The sequence below is a fragment of the Balearica regulorum genome, chromosome 1 (genome assembly GCF_011004875.1).
Source record: "Balearica regulorum gibbericeps isolate bBalReg1 chromosome 1, bBalReg1.pri, whole genome shotgun sequence".
In the NCBI taxonomy this organism is placed as follows: Eukaryota; Metazoa; Chordata; class Aves; order Gruiformes; family Gruidae; genus Balearica; species Balearica regulorum.
In genome coordinates this window covers 22741953-22758699 of record NC_046184.1, presented here as the reverse complement: position 1 = coordinate 22758699, position 16747 = coordinate 22741953, and the positions used below count along the sequence as shown (strand labels likewise).

At 38.7% G+C, this 16747-nt stretch overlaps 1 protein-coding gene across 3 annotated transcripts in view; it reads left to right on the top strand.

Moving 5' to 3' along the window:
- The window catches only part of MAPK11 (mitogen-activated protein kinase 11), a 32776-nt gene extending 16029 nt beyond the window's left edge, over positions 1-16747 (top strand). For all 3 annotated transcript variants that reach the window (XM_075742840.1, XM_075742848.1, XM_075742842.1), the window contains 9 exons: positions 363-474; positions 2955-2984; positions 3115-3162; positions 5526-5640; positions 5764-5835; positions 7450-7529; positions 11118-11196; positions 12587-12760; positions 16056-16747. In XM_075742840.1, the coding sequence (XP_075598955.1) occupies positions 363-474; positions 2955-2984; positions 3115-3162; positions 5526-5640; positions 5764-5835; positions 7450-7529; positions 11118-11196; positions 12587-12760; positions 16056-16129 (784 nt within the window). In that variant the 3' untranslated portion in view covers positions 16130-16747. The remainder of the gene's footprint in view (positions 1-362; positions 475-2954; positions 2985-3114; positions 3163-5525; positions 5641-5763; positions 5836-7449; positions 7530-11117; positions 11197-12586; positions 12761-16055) is intronic.

The window sequence follows — 16747 nt, the reverse complement described above, 5'->3', positions numbered from 1 at the left end:
TGGAGGTACTGCAGTTTCGGTGTCTCAGGCTCCCAATTTGATGTCGGGTGAGGCTTCCTATTCATGTCAAAATATGATGCATTCTCCCCTCACTGAACTGCTGTAGGGTGTCATGGAGAAAACAGAGATAATAGCTTTTAACGTACCATAAGGATTTTTCTTTTTCATGATATTAAATCTCGTGTTATTCCATTATTAAAGCTCGTAGCTGATTTATAGAGTATAAACTGTGTGTTAGTGGAAAATAGAAAAGGAACCTACATGGGAGCGTGTAGATGTGCTGCTTTTAGAGGGATTTACATCCTGCCATTCTTAAATGAGGTGTATTTCTTTGTTTTCTTCTCTCTGTTTTATTTTCACAGGTATCTTGTGACAAATTTAATGGGTGCTGACCTGAATAACATCGTGAAGTGCCAGAAGTTAACAGATGACCATATACAGTTTCTTATCTATCAGTTACTTCGAGGTCTTAAGGTACTGGCTGAATGCAGGAGTTTTAGAGTCAGCAACCCAAATGTTGTAGTAACAACTGGTTCATAGCAGTGACAGTACTTAAACACTTTTTTTTTTTATGTCTGAAGAATATGCAGGTAGCAGCAATCATTTCAGAAATTATCAGATCATCTTTCTAACCAGAAATAAAACCCCGGGCCTGCCAATGTTAAAATGTGCAGTATATGTGAATACTCCGCTTGAACGTTAACTTTAGATAAATATCTATTTAATTTATTATTGAAAGAGAATCACTTGCTATATAGTGTCTCAAGTGAACATGTTCTGTAGCGCACAATGTGTGGTTTAGGCACTTGAGCTGTCACAAGAAGGTAGTGAAAAAACTTCTGAAGAATTTTATTTTGAAATTGATAAAGAACAATATGACAAGTAACTCACATTTGTGCTTTGAAAGACATGAGCGAGTTTGAAAAACTACAGCCCTGATTTTCATAGAGAGTGTCACAGGGATGAAGAGATAACCAAGTTAGTTGGGTTCTATGGGAAAGGTCTGGAAGTAGGAGATTATCCTAGCAATGTACGATGTTGCACACAATCACCAAGGATTTACTCTGCCTGTAAAGTCATTGTTTCCTTTAATCATATCAGTTAAAGTTTGTACAATTAAGTAACATGGGCAATTGGCAATGATACTGTAGCAAAATTTTCTTCCAAAAGAATTAAAATGTGTATCATTTTGCTGATATTAAGCATGTAAGTGTCTTTAAATGGGAGAAGATACAGAAAACGTTTCCCATTACTCAGCGATAAGCATTTTCTCAGACCAGTGTTGATATTCCCAGTATAAGCAAAAAGAAAAAAGAGGAGTCAGCTGCTGTAGTAGATAACTTAACAGTAACTGATGTTTTAGATGTGGAAAATAACTGTATGTTTGAAAGCAAGCCATGGTAAATACTGGCTCTGAAATATACTTATTACGTGATCTTCAGCAACTCACCTTGTGCCTGAGACAGTAATTCTTATTCATGCATGCGAGTTCTGTCAATTTAGGTGCAGATTTTAGTGAATAAAAATTGCAGGACTGAGCCCTTAATTGCTTTGTCTCATTTACTTAAGTTAATAGCTTAATTAGGAAGATGGATTCTGGAGTTAATTATCCAGCTTGTGGTTTTGAATATAAGGCTATGTTGTGTCAGAGCTAAATAATAGTAAGAGTTGTGCTCTCTAAAGTGAATATTAATTTCAGAAATGCACACTCAGGTGCATTTCTGGCTCTGTTTCAAAGGGGTGGGGTTGGTGGTGGCTCATCTCTTCTGGAATTGAAGTTCTCCTGTCTGATTAGTGAAATGAACATTTGATCTCCTCCCTTACATCTGCACTGGAGCCATTACAACGTGTATTTGCATACTCAAGCAAGCTTTGGGCTCGCTGGTGGGTGCGTTCAGCGGTATGGAGCAGAGGCTTCGCGCCCTGCAGAAGCCGTCTGGGCAGGCGAAGCGTTAGTGTGGAGCTGCGTGGTTTGGCAGGCTCCTGCGCTGGCTGGTGGGGGCTGCTCGGTGGCACCGAGAGGAACTCGTGTCTCAGCCGAGCAGGGACGCGGCTCCTTCTGTCGCAAGTGGTGCTTTGGTTTCCTCTTCGGTCAGCTGCTCGCAGCTGTTGCGAGGAGCGCTCGGGGTGGCCCTGCCCTGCTGATAAACACTGTGTAGGTCTGGAACAAGAAGAATGCCCTTGTGTTTTCTTTGGGTTTTCCCAGTTGATACACAGGTTTTGTGTGTAATCTCTGCTCCTAAAAAAGAAGGTAAATTCACCTCTGGAGAATAGAAGAGAAGGTTTTCAAGGTCTTGCTGATCCTGGTCAGTAAGATCATAGATAAATTGGCTGTTAACTCTAACAGAGGAAATTACAGAGTAAGCTTTTCTCAATCTTTGAGCTTTCAAGTTTTATATAAAATAGCCGAGACACTAAATAGCCATTGAGATACTGCTTTGGGTCCCTGCTTTGAAAGTGGACCTGCAGCGATGCTGTGGCTTAGGTGGGTATTTTGGTGACTAACCTGTCCCACAGTGTGAGTATCTCTCACCCACATTCAGTGTTCGTGGCATGGGAAGGTGACTTACATCATCTAGGACTCAACCATACTGGTCCCTAGGTCCCTGCCTTCATTGAGGCACTAGCTGATCAACATGGACATCTAGATAAGACTGGCACAAATTCCGAATTGGTAAGAAACTTTCAACAGAAGGATCACTGCAAGTGATCTTTTATGGTAGAATCTAGACTTTATGGTTACCTTTACTGAAATATCCAGCTCTGGATAAAACAAAACAAGGAGGTTTTGAAGTTCATCGTATCTCCGTTTGATCTAAAAATGTAGTGTGACGTAAGTCTTTTCTGTATGTAAAACCATCAGTCTCGGAAGCAAAGAGAAAACACAAGTGACTTAAACCTTACTTCACCTCTAGCTTCAAATCTTACCTTTTTTTTTCCTTTTTGTTTCACAGTATATTCACTCAGCTGGAATCATCCACCGGGTGAGTTCACTCATTACGATAATAAAAATGGAGTGTGTCCCTCTGTGCATCAGATGTGTTACTAAGACATAGTTATAATATACTTTAAAAGATTAAAATTGTACTTGACTAACTGTCTGTTCTCCTATAGGACCTGAAGCCCAGTAACCTAGCTGTAAATGAAGACTGTGAATTAAGGGTAGGTATCATGCTGTTGTAATGAAGAATGTTGTAAAAGCTCTCAACATGACAGTTTTCTGAGAAAACATTAGCTACCATTTTTATTTCTGACTCCATTAGTTTCAACTGTGTGCTACTGTTGCTCCCCGGCATAGAAAGCCCATTTCCATGAACATGTGTTTTCTCCCAAGTGTTAATTTACTACAAACACAAGGATCTTTGCAAAATGTTCATCCCTAGTCCCTCGCAGATGGTACATGGGCTAATAATTTGGCCCATGAGCGAGTACTTAACTGAGTATATCATGAAAGTTTGACCTGTGATATGTATCTGCATCTGCCTTGTTTAGATGAAGCCTTGTAACAACTTTCATTTTTATGTCTACAGAATATACAAGCTAAATTAAACAATGATATGAAAAAAGATACCAGTATTACCACTTATGTGATCAATGATAGGCAGTAAATTAAAAAAAGCCCAAAACCCAAACCCCAACCAAAAAACCCTGTAATTCACACTTCTCCAATGCTGTTCTAATGTATACTTCTATATAAATACGTGTATCTGTGTGATATGCTATTACATAATAAGCATGAGACTCTGGAGAAGGAAAAGATGTCTTCTGGCTTTCTAAGCCTTTAAGCCTAAGAATGAGAAGTTTAGCATTTCTTCATGACAGCCAAAAACATCTTTCTCCCTGTGACTGAGACTCTGGTGTAATCACTTTATTCCAGCTGCGAGGGATTTAAGAAAAGATTCCAAATACTACAAGATCAGCAAAAAAATCACAATAGTGAGTAAGAGCAGCACAGTTAGGTTCTCACGTTAATCTGGATCTGTGGTGAGAAATGAGTTCCTGTTTGGTTTAGTGGCACTTGCAGATGCTCAGTAAGTTTAATGATTATCCCTTTAATGTCTTCATGCATGTATGTTGAGCATCTGTGAAATTTTATGGGTCATCTGGGTCTGATCATGCACTCTAAAATGTGTGCTGTGTTTTTGTGCTGTAAGTAAAGGAGACTTTTAATCTTTTTTTTCTATTATCGTGGTATCTGTGCATCTCCCTGCCTAGCATTTGTTACACTGCTCTTTGCTTTGTTTGTATTTATAGCTTTACTTCCTCTGATACCAAATTATTTTCTAATAGAACAAAGTAGTAGATATTTCCAGGTACAAACACAAAGGAAATAGAAGCAAAAAGAAGGAAAACATGTGTGTACACATTGGATAGAAGGGATCGGCTATTAAAGAAAAATATTGCCGAAACCTTTATAAAAATAAGGGTGTTAGTGTTTGAGTTTCGCGCCATTATTCATGCCTTGCTTGCCTCCTGCTTTTATTTTTGCTTATTTAAGAAATAATGCTTTTAAACTGTATTAGAAGTAAAGATGTTAATGTGTTCTTTATATCTTAATATTTTTCTTTAGGTTTTTAATATCTTTAAATTGGATTATAACTGAGGAATGATGCTCTTAACATTTTCTTACTCCCAATGAAAAGGATTAGCCATCATCTTAATAAATAATCCGGGATCTCATCATGGGAGGTTGCTACTGATCTTAATTCACATTTCTGTTTACTTAACGAACAGCGCGGAGGCTCAGATGGCACCCTTTTCACAACAGTCTGTCTTAGAGTTAGGAATACCTTTTAGCTCCGTATTAGTGGGACATCAAAAAATAGAAAGCAAAGAAATGAGCAGGGAAAATGTAATTGAAATAATTTGCCATCAATGTAAACTTAGCAAGGGAGAGCATATGGAGGGGAACATTTTGCCTTTGAGCCTCGGAGTAATATGTGTACCTAAACAGAGCTCCTGTGTTGTTTCGGTGGGGGAGTTCTACCAAAAAGAGATGGTATGTGATTTAAATCTACCTTGTTACGCAGTATATATGCTTCTCTCCTAGTGGCATTGCGACTTGTGTGCAACAGCGGTTAGGTCGACGTGAGAGGGAAACAACAGAAATTCTGTGGATTTGAGGTCAGCTCATATGGTCTTCAGGTGTTTAAGCGGCCAGTGGCACTTGCTGTTGGCATTTAACACAAACGTTCCCACTTGGGAATGATTAATTTTTATAGCAGCAGTGCTTATTTTTAGCAAACGAATGTCAGAGGAAAATTTAACTTGAGGCAAAATATAAAATCTGCCTTAGCAGACCAAGGGCCAGGCTCATCGCAGTGGACATGTCTTGACGCAGACCTGTAGGCTGCAGGGATACGGCAGGGAGAGCAGATGAGCTCATCTGCAGCGTGTTGCTAGTTTACTTCACTGATGGCGAGGGGCTTGGACTTCTGGATAAACTCAGAAATAAGTAATGGGAAGAATCAGTACCTGTAACAAAAGTGGAAAGGGATTTTTATTAATTCTTTTTTATTCTGTAGATTTTAGACTTTGGTTTAGCTCGACAAACTGATGATGAAATGACCGGATATGTTGCAACAAGATGGTACAGAGCTCCAGAAATTATGTTAAACTGGATGCACTACAACCAAACAGGTAAACTGCGAAGACTTGCATTTTGCTACAGCTGGATATAGTGATAGTTTTAAACCAAGCAGCAGCTCCGTTTACGGATCTCTTCGATTCATCGCACACATTTCTCTCCCCGTTTTTTGGCAGTTGACATCTGGTCGGTTGGATGCATCATGGCAGAGCTATTGAAAGGGAAGGCCCTATTTCCAGGAAATGATTGTATCCTTAACATAAAACATAAAAGCAGCTATAAAAATACTCTCTAATTTTTTCTTTTTTGCCTAATTACTTGAGTGTTTCTATGGAAATGTTTTTGAGGTAACAAACTTCTAAAACAGTAAACAATTTTTGCTAATCTTTCAGTTTAGTGTGTATGACAGCTGAATATGAGACCCATTGGTAGGAAAAAACCCCTGTAACAGATGTTCCTAAACGATGATAAGTTACATTTACTCTTTGTTGTGTATCTGTATTTAAGTAATAACCTAGTTACAACAGAGCAGATTTCTTCCATGTGTGTATCTCGCTGAAATACATGAAAGCTGAAGGCAGTAGGTTTTGATCAGCTAATATAATCTAAAAAATAGAACTGCTTTTAGGCTGGAAATTCCTAAAATGCAAACAAATTAACTTCTGAATAATAAGTGAATTAATAGACATATTGTGTCCTGTTATTAAAAAAAGCCAGCAGTTCCAGAAATGCCATGGAAGCAACAAAACCCTCTTTTTTCTTCAGTGCTGTGCTGTGGTCCCTGATGGAGTGTCAGGGATTTCCATTGGCGTTTCCTGTGCTGGCAGGAGAAAAAAAAACCAAACGTTGTTGAGGATAGTAGTAAAATAATAAAAGAAAACTGAAGAAAAACAGATAATGAGGAAATAACTGCATCAGAGGAGGAAAGCTTTTAATATGAGAAACAAAGGCACGTTCTTTTGTCCTGAATATTGACATTTCTCACTACTTTGAAACCCCTCAAAAAGCAAACGCTTCTGCTAAAACTAAGCCATTGCCAGGTGCAAAACAACATGACGTTCGAATTGCCTGCAGAACTGTTAAGAGAGCTGAGAGGCCAAGTCTCCCCACTGACCTTTCTATTGTGCTCAGCATCATTAGGCGCTATTGTAACCACAGGCATTGTCCAGATGTTCATCATCTGGATGATGAGTGTGCTTCAGACTGTTTGATTACATGATATGTGGTATTTGGAAAAATCAATATATCTAGTTTTCAAGAAATAAGATTTACTTTTTTTTTTTCTGTTACAAAATATTGTCTACAATTGTGTGATTACATCAATTTAGATAAAGCTGTAAAATAACCCAGAGTCTCTAGGGAAAATGTAATATACTTTACAGGTCATATATGACTATGAAAAATGAACATTTAAAAGTTTTTAATCTTGGGAGTGATATAAAACAGATTTTTAAAGCTACCAAATGGGAATTTTCCACTTAGCAGCCCTCAGATTAGTAATCTAGCCCTATGTGCTGTACTAGGCTGTTTTTCAGAAATCCTTCAGATCACTGAAATGTAAATGTGCTATTAAAACTAAGCTTAAGAAGAATATGTTAAATTGGGAACTAGGACAAGGAAGCAATATTTTGCATGCACCTCTCTCACATACAGGCATACCTGACAGAGATTCACATAGTGCAAACAGATAATTTGATACTCCAGGACTAGGCTTAAGCAGGTATGAATTGGTGTCCTTCCATGGACTGTGACGGAATTGTCTTGCTGAATAGTTTTAAACATCTTAACTATCTGCATGAAAGCTCATTAATTGTTTAAACCCAGAAGGACCGTGTGCTGTTTATTTCCCTGAAATAATGCAGATATTGATCAACTAAAGAGAATAATGGAAATTGTGGGCACTCCCAGTTCTGAACTTCTGAAGAAGATATCATCAGAACATGTGAGTTCACAGCTTCATTCAGTTAACAGACTTTCTATCACTCTTTTCTCTAATTGCCATCATATGTCACTGGTTGTGTTATGCAGATATTCTGATTTGGAGATGGGCAAACATGTCAAAGTGATGTCTCTTTTTTTGTTGCTAGAACGGTGTGATTAAAAAAAATACTCTTGTTAGAGGTATCCAGATACCTTGACTGTCAGCTGGATTAATTTTGATACTTGTTCTCACGTACTGTTTTTGAAAGGAGTTTTGCAGTTGGTCTTATGATCTTTTATTTTACTGCTATACTTAGAATTAAAAAAAATATCAAACTGATGCTCAGGTCAGAGCATTATACTGTTGTTGTTAAATCTGATGTCTCTTTAATTTTTATGCTTTCAGTTGTTGTAAGGGATCTAAATAGAGATATCAGAATCAAATAATGTGTGTTCTGCATGAGTGCTCTTATTTGGATCCCTAATTTGAAATTCATATTTATTCATCTTTCTGAATGTTTGCATGAGGTCCGCTTTCATGATAATATCTCTAGTTAACAGTGTGATTTTTAACTCTCCATATGACTTCTTTAAGAAAGTAATCTAGTAAATTAACAATTTCCACTTTGTTTCTCTGCTAAAGCTGCACTTAAAGGATTCATTTTAAGCAGTAACTGTGGATATCCAGCTGAGGAATGAGATGTGGTATTGACTGATAAAGGCAGGCGATGGGCACAGTGTAAAAATTCAGATAAACAGCAGCACACAGATACCCCCTGAGCTGACGCTGTTTTCTTAAATTTTTTCTATATGGACCTCAGTCTAATACTAGTGGCTATTTTTTCAGCTCATGTGTGTATATTGATGGGTTTTCTTTGAACTTGATACATGCATGGGTTAAATAAGCAGGAACAGTAAGAGAGCCAGAGCAACACTGTTATTTCTGGAAGGTCCAAGCGTAATGAAACCTCATCAGAGCAGGCCAAGACACAGCCCCAGAGCTTGGGGGTACCCAGCACCGGGGGATGGCTGGGGCAGGAGGAGGATCCGTCCTTGTGCCAGGGACCGGATCAACCAGCAAATCTCGGACTGTGCTGTCTAAGCGTAGGTCCTTGTATAGCCTTCATGTGCTAAGATCCTGTGGCTTTTGCAGTAACGCTTTCAGAGTAGTGTACACAAATGTGTGGTTTGCCCACAAGTAGTCAGTTGTGAGCTTTTTGATTATGAGATTAAGCACCCTAAATATTGACTGGAGAGAGTATCTGCTTTTGTCTTTAATTTATAGTGTTTCAGAGCATACCTCAGTGAGCTGCAGGACCTGAAACTGTTTTACTGGGGCTAATTATACCTTTAGAGCATAGAGAGAACACAAAAACCAAGTTAATGAATGGGAGTGCTGCTAGGTCACCTCTGGGCTGCTGCTGCCTGGTTAGAGGAGCGATGTCAAAGGAGGATACATACCTTGCTTGGAGGTACTCGCCTCTTGCAAGGGAGTGTCTATTCCATGCCTTCATTCTAGTTCTTTACCTTGTAGTTTGACTTTATTCCTCAGACGTTTTTTAATGCAGCTTGCAGTCCTGGGACAATTTTTTCCATTCCTCTAACAGCAAGATCAGAGGTTTTCTGAAATGCCAAGCCTATTTTCAGTCATACGTAGAGGATTAAAGAATTGGAAACCTCATGGGATGTTTCAGCACAAATTACTGAGCTGATTTGTCAGTCTTTCACGTTAATACAGGTTTAAACAGTGACTGCATTTAATTATTTTCAGGATAATTCAAATGTCTAGATTCTATTGGTTAGGTTTCTGTGGGGAATATATAAGCAGAGTGGATGGGTTGGTAAGTATACTTTGATAGGTCTGTGTTGTTTTCAAAGGACTTCTGGACAAGGTTGGAGATAATTTTGGCCATATCTTGTTCAGTCATGTTTGGATTAGTGATGTTAATTGATGTCCATACAGAAACAAATAATCCACAAATCCACAGATGTTTGTTATAAGATAAATTTACCTCTTGTTTCCACCCTAGTCCATCGCTTCCATGCAAAAATGTGTGACAACTCTCTGTTGCTCTGCTGTTCATACACAGGTATAAACTAATGCCCTGGAAGCCTTAACTCTGATAGGAGCTGCACACCTGACCCTGTAGCAGATGTTTGCTGCCTTTATGAACTTCAGGGGCATAAAATAGGTGGAGTGAAGGTGTTTGACTAGTCTTTAAACATTGTTCTCTGCATAAATGGCTACAGCTGCTAAGAAAAAAAATCCTCTTAGTAAGCCTTGCTGTCAGCCCCCATAATAAAGAGGGAAAATGCTAATATAGATCTAACAGGTTGGGGACATAATGCATGAAGGTTTGCTTCTTTTAGTAAGAGTCTGTAGTGTGTCACTGACGGTAGTCCAGAGTTTTGTTAGAACATGCTTACATCTTCTAAAAAGCAGAAAAAAATAAATAGATCTGCCTTATTAAATTAGAACACAATTTGAAAAGAGACTGCTGTGTAATGATATAAAATACCTTTCTATCCATTCATCATAGCTGCAGAAATTAAGATGATGGCAGAGAGAACTGAGGATGTGTTTCCTAAGTGTGGTTGTAGGATTGCACCCAGCAGAGTATTTTATAGTTACTTCATGATGCACTGAGATGGTCAATCCTGAAGATAGTTCCACAATTCTTAATCTCATCTCTCACATGAAGCCATGGAGCTGCTCAGTGTGAACAACTTTATTGCCTTCGCTGTCTTCAGTAGGCCAAGGATGCCCAGTTAGCCTCCTGCAGATAGTCTCCTTCCAACAGGATTGCAGGAAGAGACGTCCCTGTAGCACAAACATGTTTTAAAAGGATTAAGGTTTGTTCAAAGACCAGCTGGGTTTTCTACGGATTTGGGGACAGCCGTTTGCCTCTTCTTGAACTGTTCCATTTTGGAACTCCCTGTTCTGTCCAGTCTCAGCCTTTAGGACCAGCATTCAACTTCTTCTCTTGCCGATAAACATTTACCTGTCTACCTCAGCCCAGAAATTCGTGGCTAACATCATGTCAGGCTCCGTGCTGACATTGTGGGTCAAATACGAGGGCAGCCCTTTCCTAGCTGAGTTTGGATGAGCCTTTCCCACCTACGGTGACAAGGCAAGCTATAAATTCTGTTAAACATCTGAAGATCTGCACCCTGGGAGTATCAGGATTTGTTCTTTGGTTAGTGAAGCTGCTGTGGGACAGAGAAGAGAGAGGAGGAAAGGACACAGACTGGGTTATACCACTTCGCTGAGGGTAACTGAAAGATGATTTAAATTGCAATTTCTGGTTGAGGACTACATGCATGTGTTCCCTGGGGATATACTGCAGTGAACCAGTATGCGTAGGTGAAAACACAAGTGCTAACGCATAACCCTTAGGGTAAAATATACCTGTTTAAAACTCTCGTGCTTATTGCGCAATATACAGGAGTGCCTGTTTAAAACAAAATCATACATTATCGTTTTATGTAAAGAAGGTTTTCTGTGTATAGGAAACATAAATATTACGTCTGTTTTTTTAGAGTTGATATGGTTACTGTTGGGCAAAGTTTAACCTCTGTGCATGTGGTATGTGTATTGATTTATTCCTAGGCAAGAAAATACATTGAATCTCTTCCACATATGCCACAACAAGATTTGAAAGCAGTATTTCGTGGTGCCAATCCATTAGGTAAGAAAGTCATACTGATATAGTTTAAATCTTTCACTAACATAGGAACTCAGGCCTTCCTTTGCTATATGATCCCATATAATAATGATCAGACCAGTGAGAAGAGCATTGCTTAACCTTTTATCCCGAGACTGTTTTCCCTTCATGAAGCCTGTGTCTTTTGTTTCTGGTGGAAATTACGGGAACCTTCTAAAGGGAAACGGCCTGGGGGTGAAAAGCAAAAGCCAGCTATATATAGCAGGAATCAATAAAAATGTCACGGGGTCTAGACTAGAGACATCACTTCTGGCTCAGGAAGGCCATGAGCTGTAATTTGCTGGCGAGCAGAAGAATATACCAGGAAATATAGCCGTTTGAATGACCCTTTTGAGTGCTGTTTCCTAGGAATGTATTAGCCATTGTTGGACACAGGATACTGGGCTAGACGGACCTTTGGTCTGATCCTGCACAGTCGTTTTTATGTCTAACCAATTGGTTCTGCCTCTGCAATAGAGATGTTTCTGTGAACCATTTCTTGTGACATGGCAAAGGAGACAAATGTTTGAGTCACTGGAGTCATCTTACTACAGTGCTTGGTCAGTCCCATCAAGTTCTCATTAAAACATTGTATATAGGGAAGTATTATGAGTTAAAATGTTTTGAATTCTGTGTATTAAAAGACAACTTTATTTTTACAAATACAAGTATCTGTGAACACTTTTTTATTAAAAATTGGATTTATTTGCATGAGGTACATGAAGCATGCTGCATATTAATATCATAAAGGCAAATTAATGACAATGCTTATAAGAAAGCACTAAAAATCATTTTTATATCATATTTGAAATACTTACGATAAACTTTCCACATAAAACCAATTTCAGCCTTACAGATCTTTCTCATTTCTAATATTCTGCAACAGTCAACTTCAAACATATTTTCTTTATGCTGGGTCCTGTAAAGTTGCTTTGCGGTTTTCATCTGATGATTTAATTGGTGCAGCTACTTAAAAGTGTAATCTCACATTCGCAATTTTAAATTACTTAAGTTTGCACTGATCAGGACCAAGTTAAGCACATGATGCACAACACAGGATATTTAACTTCTAAGCACACGGAGATCTTTTCAGAATGAAGGCCTTGGATGTCTGAAGAGGTGAATCAGATATCAAATAGACTGTAATGAACCTTTGTGCACACCACAAGCAAACCAGAAGCTTCCTTCAGCTCTGAAAATTGTACTTACAGTATAAAATCCTCAAAGCTTGTTTGATATATCACCTAAATTTTGTGGGTTTGCCAATAACATTAACTGTGTTTAAGGTGAGTGAGAATAGATTGTGTGTAAACAGCTGCCTTTTCTTCTAGACAGTCTCCTCTGGCTTTGAACTACGTTTCTCTTTTTCTCTTAGCTGTAGATCTTCTTGAGAAGATGCTTATACTAGACAGCGATAAAAGAATTACTGCCTCAGAAGCACTTGCACATCCATACTTTGTACAGTATCACGATCCGGATGATGAACCTGAGGCTGAGCTGTATGATGAGTCAATAGAGAACAAGGAGCGAACCATAGACGAATGGAAAGGTAACAGAATTGCATGCAGTAGTTAATGCACGCAGCAGAACAAAACCTTACTTGAGTAACAGTTTTCCTGTTTCTAACCAGAGCAATTTGAACTCTTAAGCCTCAGGGAAACAAGGTAAGTCCGTGTGTGTGCTTGTGGGAGCAGAGACGTGGAAAGGGTTGTGTTTCCTCTCTGGATTTCGCTCCCTTTCCCCGTTCTACCATCTCCTCACTACATTCCCTATAGCAAGTTTACTCTTAACTAAAAGGTGATGCGAGTTACCAGGTAACCACTCATTCTGTCTTAGTTTTCTAGGTCAGATCCTCAGCTAAAGTAACTGTTCTAGGGCAAGTGACGCTATTTGGGATTCTGACCTAGCTTTGTTCAGAACCAAAAATGAAACTTTTCCACATAAATATGTATTTGGGTAATCATTTTTTATATAGCCAAGCAATTGGGATTAATAGATAAACTGTGCTGCTGATCCTGTTGGAGATGATGATTTTACTTTGGAGTGACAACCCAAAACCCATTCTTGAGAAATAGTGCAACCACCTTTTTTTTATTAGTTAATTCCATGCTTGCATCATGATCATATTGCACTACAGTACCACGGAAGTAACATGGCTAAACATTTAGGTTACAAGTGTACTGAAAAGTACAGTCCAATTTCATCATTGTCTAGTGAGGATATACTATGCTAAAAAATCCTTACTAGACATTTTAAATTGAGATTAATACTCTAGAAAACTAATTGTTCCTGTTTATCAATAAAGTCCTTTCCTTGGCTTAAGATGAAATATGTATTCTATATAAAAAAAACTCTTCTGTTTCTATTTGTATATTCTATAACTTTTACTCCAGAAAGGTTTGATAAAAATATATTTGCACAGTGGGTAGGTTTATGATGAAAAATACTGACCTGCCGTGTGTTACTCATGCCTTTCCACTTGTGCCATGTTTTATCCTGGGCATTGCAGGGGAGACAAGCAGACTGACTACAGCAAGTACATCTTAAAGAAAGATAGGAGTGGGGTCATGGGTCTTTCTACAATAAAGCAACCTCCTAGAGCCCTGGAAAGGGTTCTCTAGAAGCCTACTGCATCTGTACAAACAAGGAGGATTGACTGGTATCGCTTATTCCTTACACAATACTCTCCTCTGCAAAACCTGGCAGCGCACAGCAGCACCCATACATCTTGTTTATTGAGAGGCATGTTCAATTTGCTGCTGTACTTACCAGTGGATGATTTGTTTTCTGCTACTTTTTCAGCTGACTGAGTCTTTAACAGGAAAGTTTAACAATTTCCGAGTCATGAAGCTGATTTCTGTTTGTGATGAAACTCCATTGAAATTATTTCAGGAACAATCTTAGCTTAACACTTGCTGAACTGAAATGGGGAAATGGAGGTGAATTCCCTCAGAAGGACAGAATCATATTTTTCTACACCACTGTCCTTGCTGGAACTACAGTTAAAATTCCTTCTTTACCCAGGGGACAAAAACAGGCCCGAGACAAAAATCTCAAAACTGGCACAGGACATGTACCTCTTCCTCCTGGCCGTATTTTTATCTCGGAGAATAAACTTTTTATTTTCAGGTATGGTACATGCCACATTTAAGTAAGATGACATGAAAGGTCACCATTTGCATAAAATGTTTGTATTGTTCATGAAATATTGGCCTGGTTTCTCAAGATGTTAATGGCGTATTTCCCCTCTTTTTCTGTTCAAATGAAAAAATCAGTGGCACTTGATCCTAAGAGAGACAAAGCACTGAAGTAAAATGAGATTTCAGACCTTTGTCTTACACATTATGCAATTAAGAGTTTCCTTGGCCTCTATTGTGCACTGCTGAGGTTTGCAGCCCAAGGTCATAGATTTCTTTCTGACACATTTAATCAGTTTTAGAAAATATTTCAAAATTTTAGAGGCGAAGAGTATGCTATTCAGAGCTGAATGCTCTGCACTGTCTCTCCTTAGCTGCTGCTCCAGTTACACACATCTCAGCTTAACATCTGTACTCTCAGCTGAGTAGGTGGCACGAGAACCGATTAAGGAGCTTCATAAACATACAGTACACAGCCAACAGGAATAATTTCTAACAGAGTCCCAGGCATCCAATTTCTGAGGATGCTGGCTTCCTCCGAGTTCAGTCAGGACCGCTCTAGCTCCCACCTGGCTGCCTGTGGCCAGATGCTACTTAAGAGCAGGAGATCAATCACTGGAAGGGTCACGTAACGAATCCTTCTGCCTCAGGGGTTCTGCACACAGAATTTCTTTCAGAGAAATCCTTCGCTGAAGCTGGCACGCCAGTCACTGTACACCATGCTACAGCATAACACAACCGGAGTGGTTGCAAGATTCAGCCCAAATATTTTTACAGATTTTTTTTAGAGGAGTGCAAGTTCTACTTGCATGTGTAGCAGCTGTCTTGGACAGATCTATTTTATAAACAAGCTAATAGGCACAAGTTTGAGACGATTTAAACATCTATGTTTGGAAAACAGATCCTGAAGTAATGCATTGTTAGCCATATATTTGCGTGAACAGGATTTGGTCCTTAGAATACAATATCTAACTTGAGAAAATACATAGGACGTCACCACTGACAGCATAGTCCATTACTGTGGAAGGCACAAAAAAGGATGTGACTGTCAGCATGAAAAGCTAAAGGGCTATTCCCAAAGCAGGGTAGAATAGCAAGGAATCCATGTTACTAGTTAAGCTTTTCTTGATGAGAAGACTACAAAAGAACATTTTTTCAGAGGACCTTAAAATTAAGTTCTTTACAATAAAATATATATATAAAAAACCCCAACCAAAACCTAGATCCCAGGGCATTAGCACAGAGCCGCAAGTGATTTATGTTGAAGACAATTGACTGAGAGATGATAAAGAACATTCTCCACAGTTAAAAGTGTACATTTTAAAATCCGTTTGGGTGCTTTTAAAGATTCCATTTTCCATTACAATTTCGCTTTTATTACATCGTTTTGGCAGGTCATCTGACAGCATAATTGATGTTTCCATTTCAGGGCCTGTGTGTTTTAGTAATTAGCTGAAGGGGATGGACATGTTGTACAATAATAGTGTTTGTGAGTCTTAATTCATAATCTGAGGTTAACAGAAGGATTCCGGGTGAATTCAGTCTATTTTTGCATCTGGACTATAAAAAGGCTGGAAATACAAACTGCAAGTCATGTGCAGCCATAGAACTGGTGGGTTTTTTTGTTTGTTGTTTTTTTTTCTGGAATATTTTTCTTTTGAAGAGAATATCACCTAATTCTCTCTCTCCCTTACCCCCTCTCTACAGAACTTACCTACGAAGAAGTGATTAGCTTTAAACCCCCCGACTTAAAAATGGACAGCCTGGAGATAGAACAGTGAATACAGTCAGCTCCGTCTTGCCTTGCTGCACTATGAAGACTGTTAAAATATAACCATACAATTTAACCTGTGGTCAGACGTAGATTTTACTATCCAAAGATGTTGGAGAAGATGTGGAAAAGCAGATGCATTATACAGAAGCCAGATGTTGTCTGTTTTGGATGGGGTTGGTTTTGTTGGGGGTTTTTTTTTGCCTTGTAATATGAATGTATTCCCAACTCACAGAAGGGTGATGGAGAACTGCTTCATTCTGACAAAATTATGCACTGAGTTCTGTCAAGCTGTGTGTTCTGCATGTTTCATTTTATCAGTTGTATTGCCAAAATAAAAGGTGACGTTTTAAATTAATTTTAAAATTGTACATTTAAAGCATGAATGTATACGAACATAAACATAGAAGTCCATACAAGCAATCCATTTTTTTTCTGGCATTTTATCTGTCCGTTTTCATATTATCTATAGTTAGTGCCTTTACGAAGAGAGGTGTGGTAGTGAGCTAGACAGAATATGCATATGTAGTCACATCTGTGGTGGTCTTACAAATTTACTGGATGTCTCTCAAGCAATCTTAACACCAGTTGACAGTCAGTAAAAATAAATCTTTGTCTTCTGTTGCCA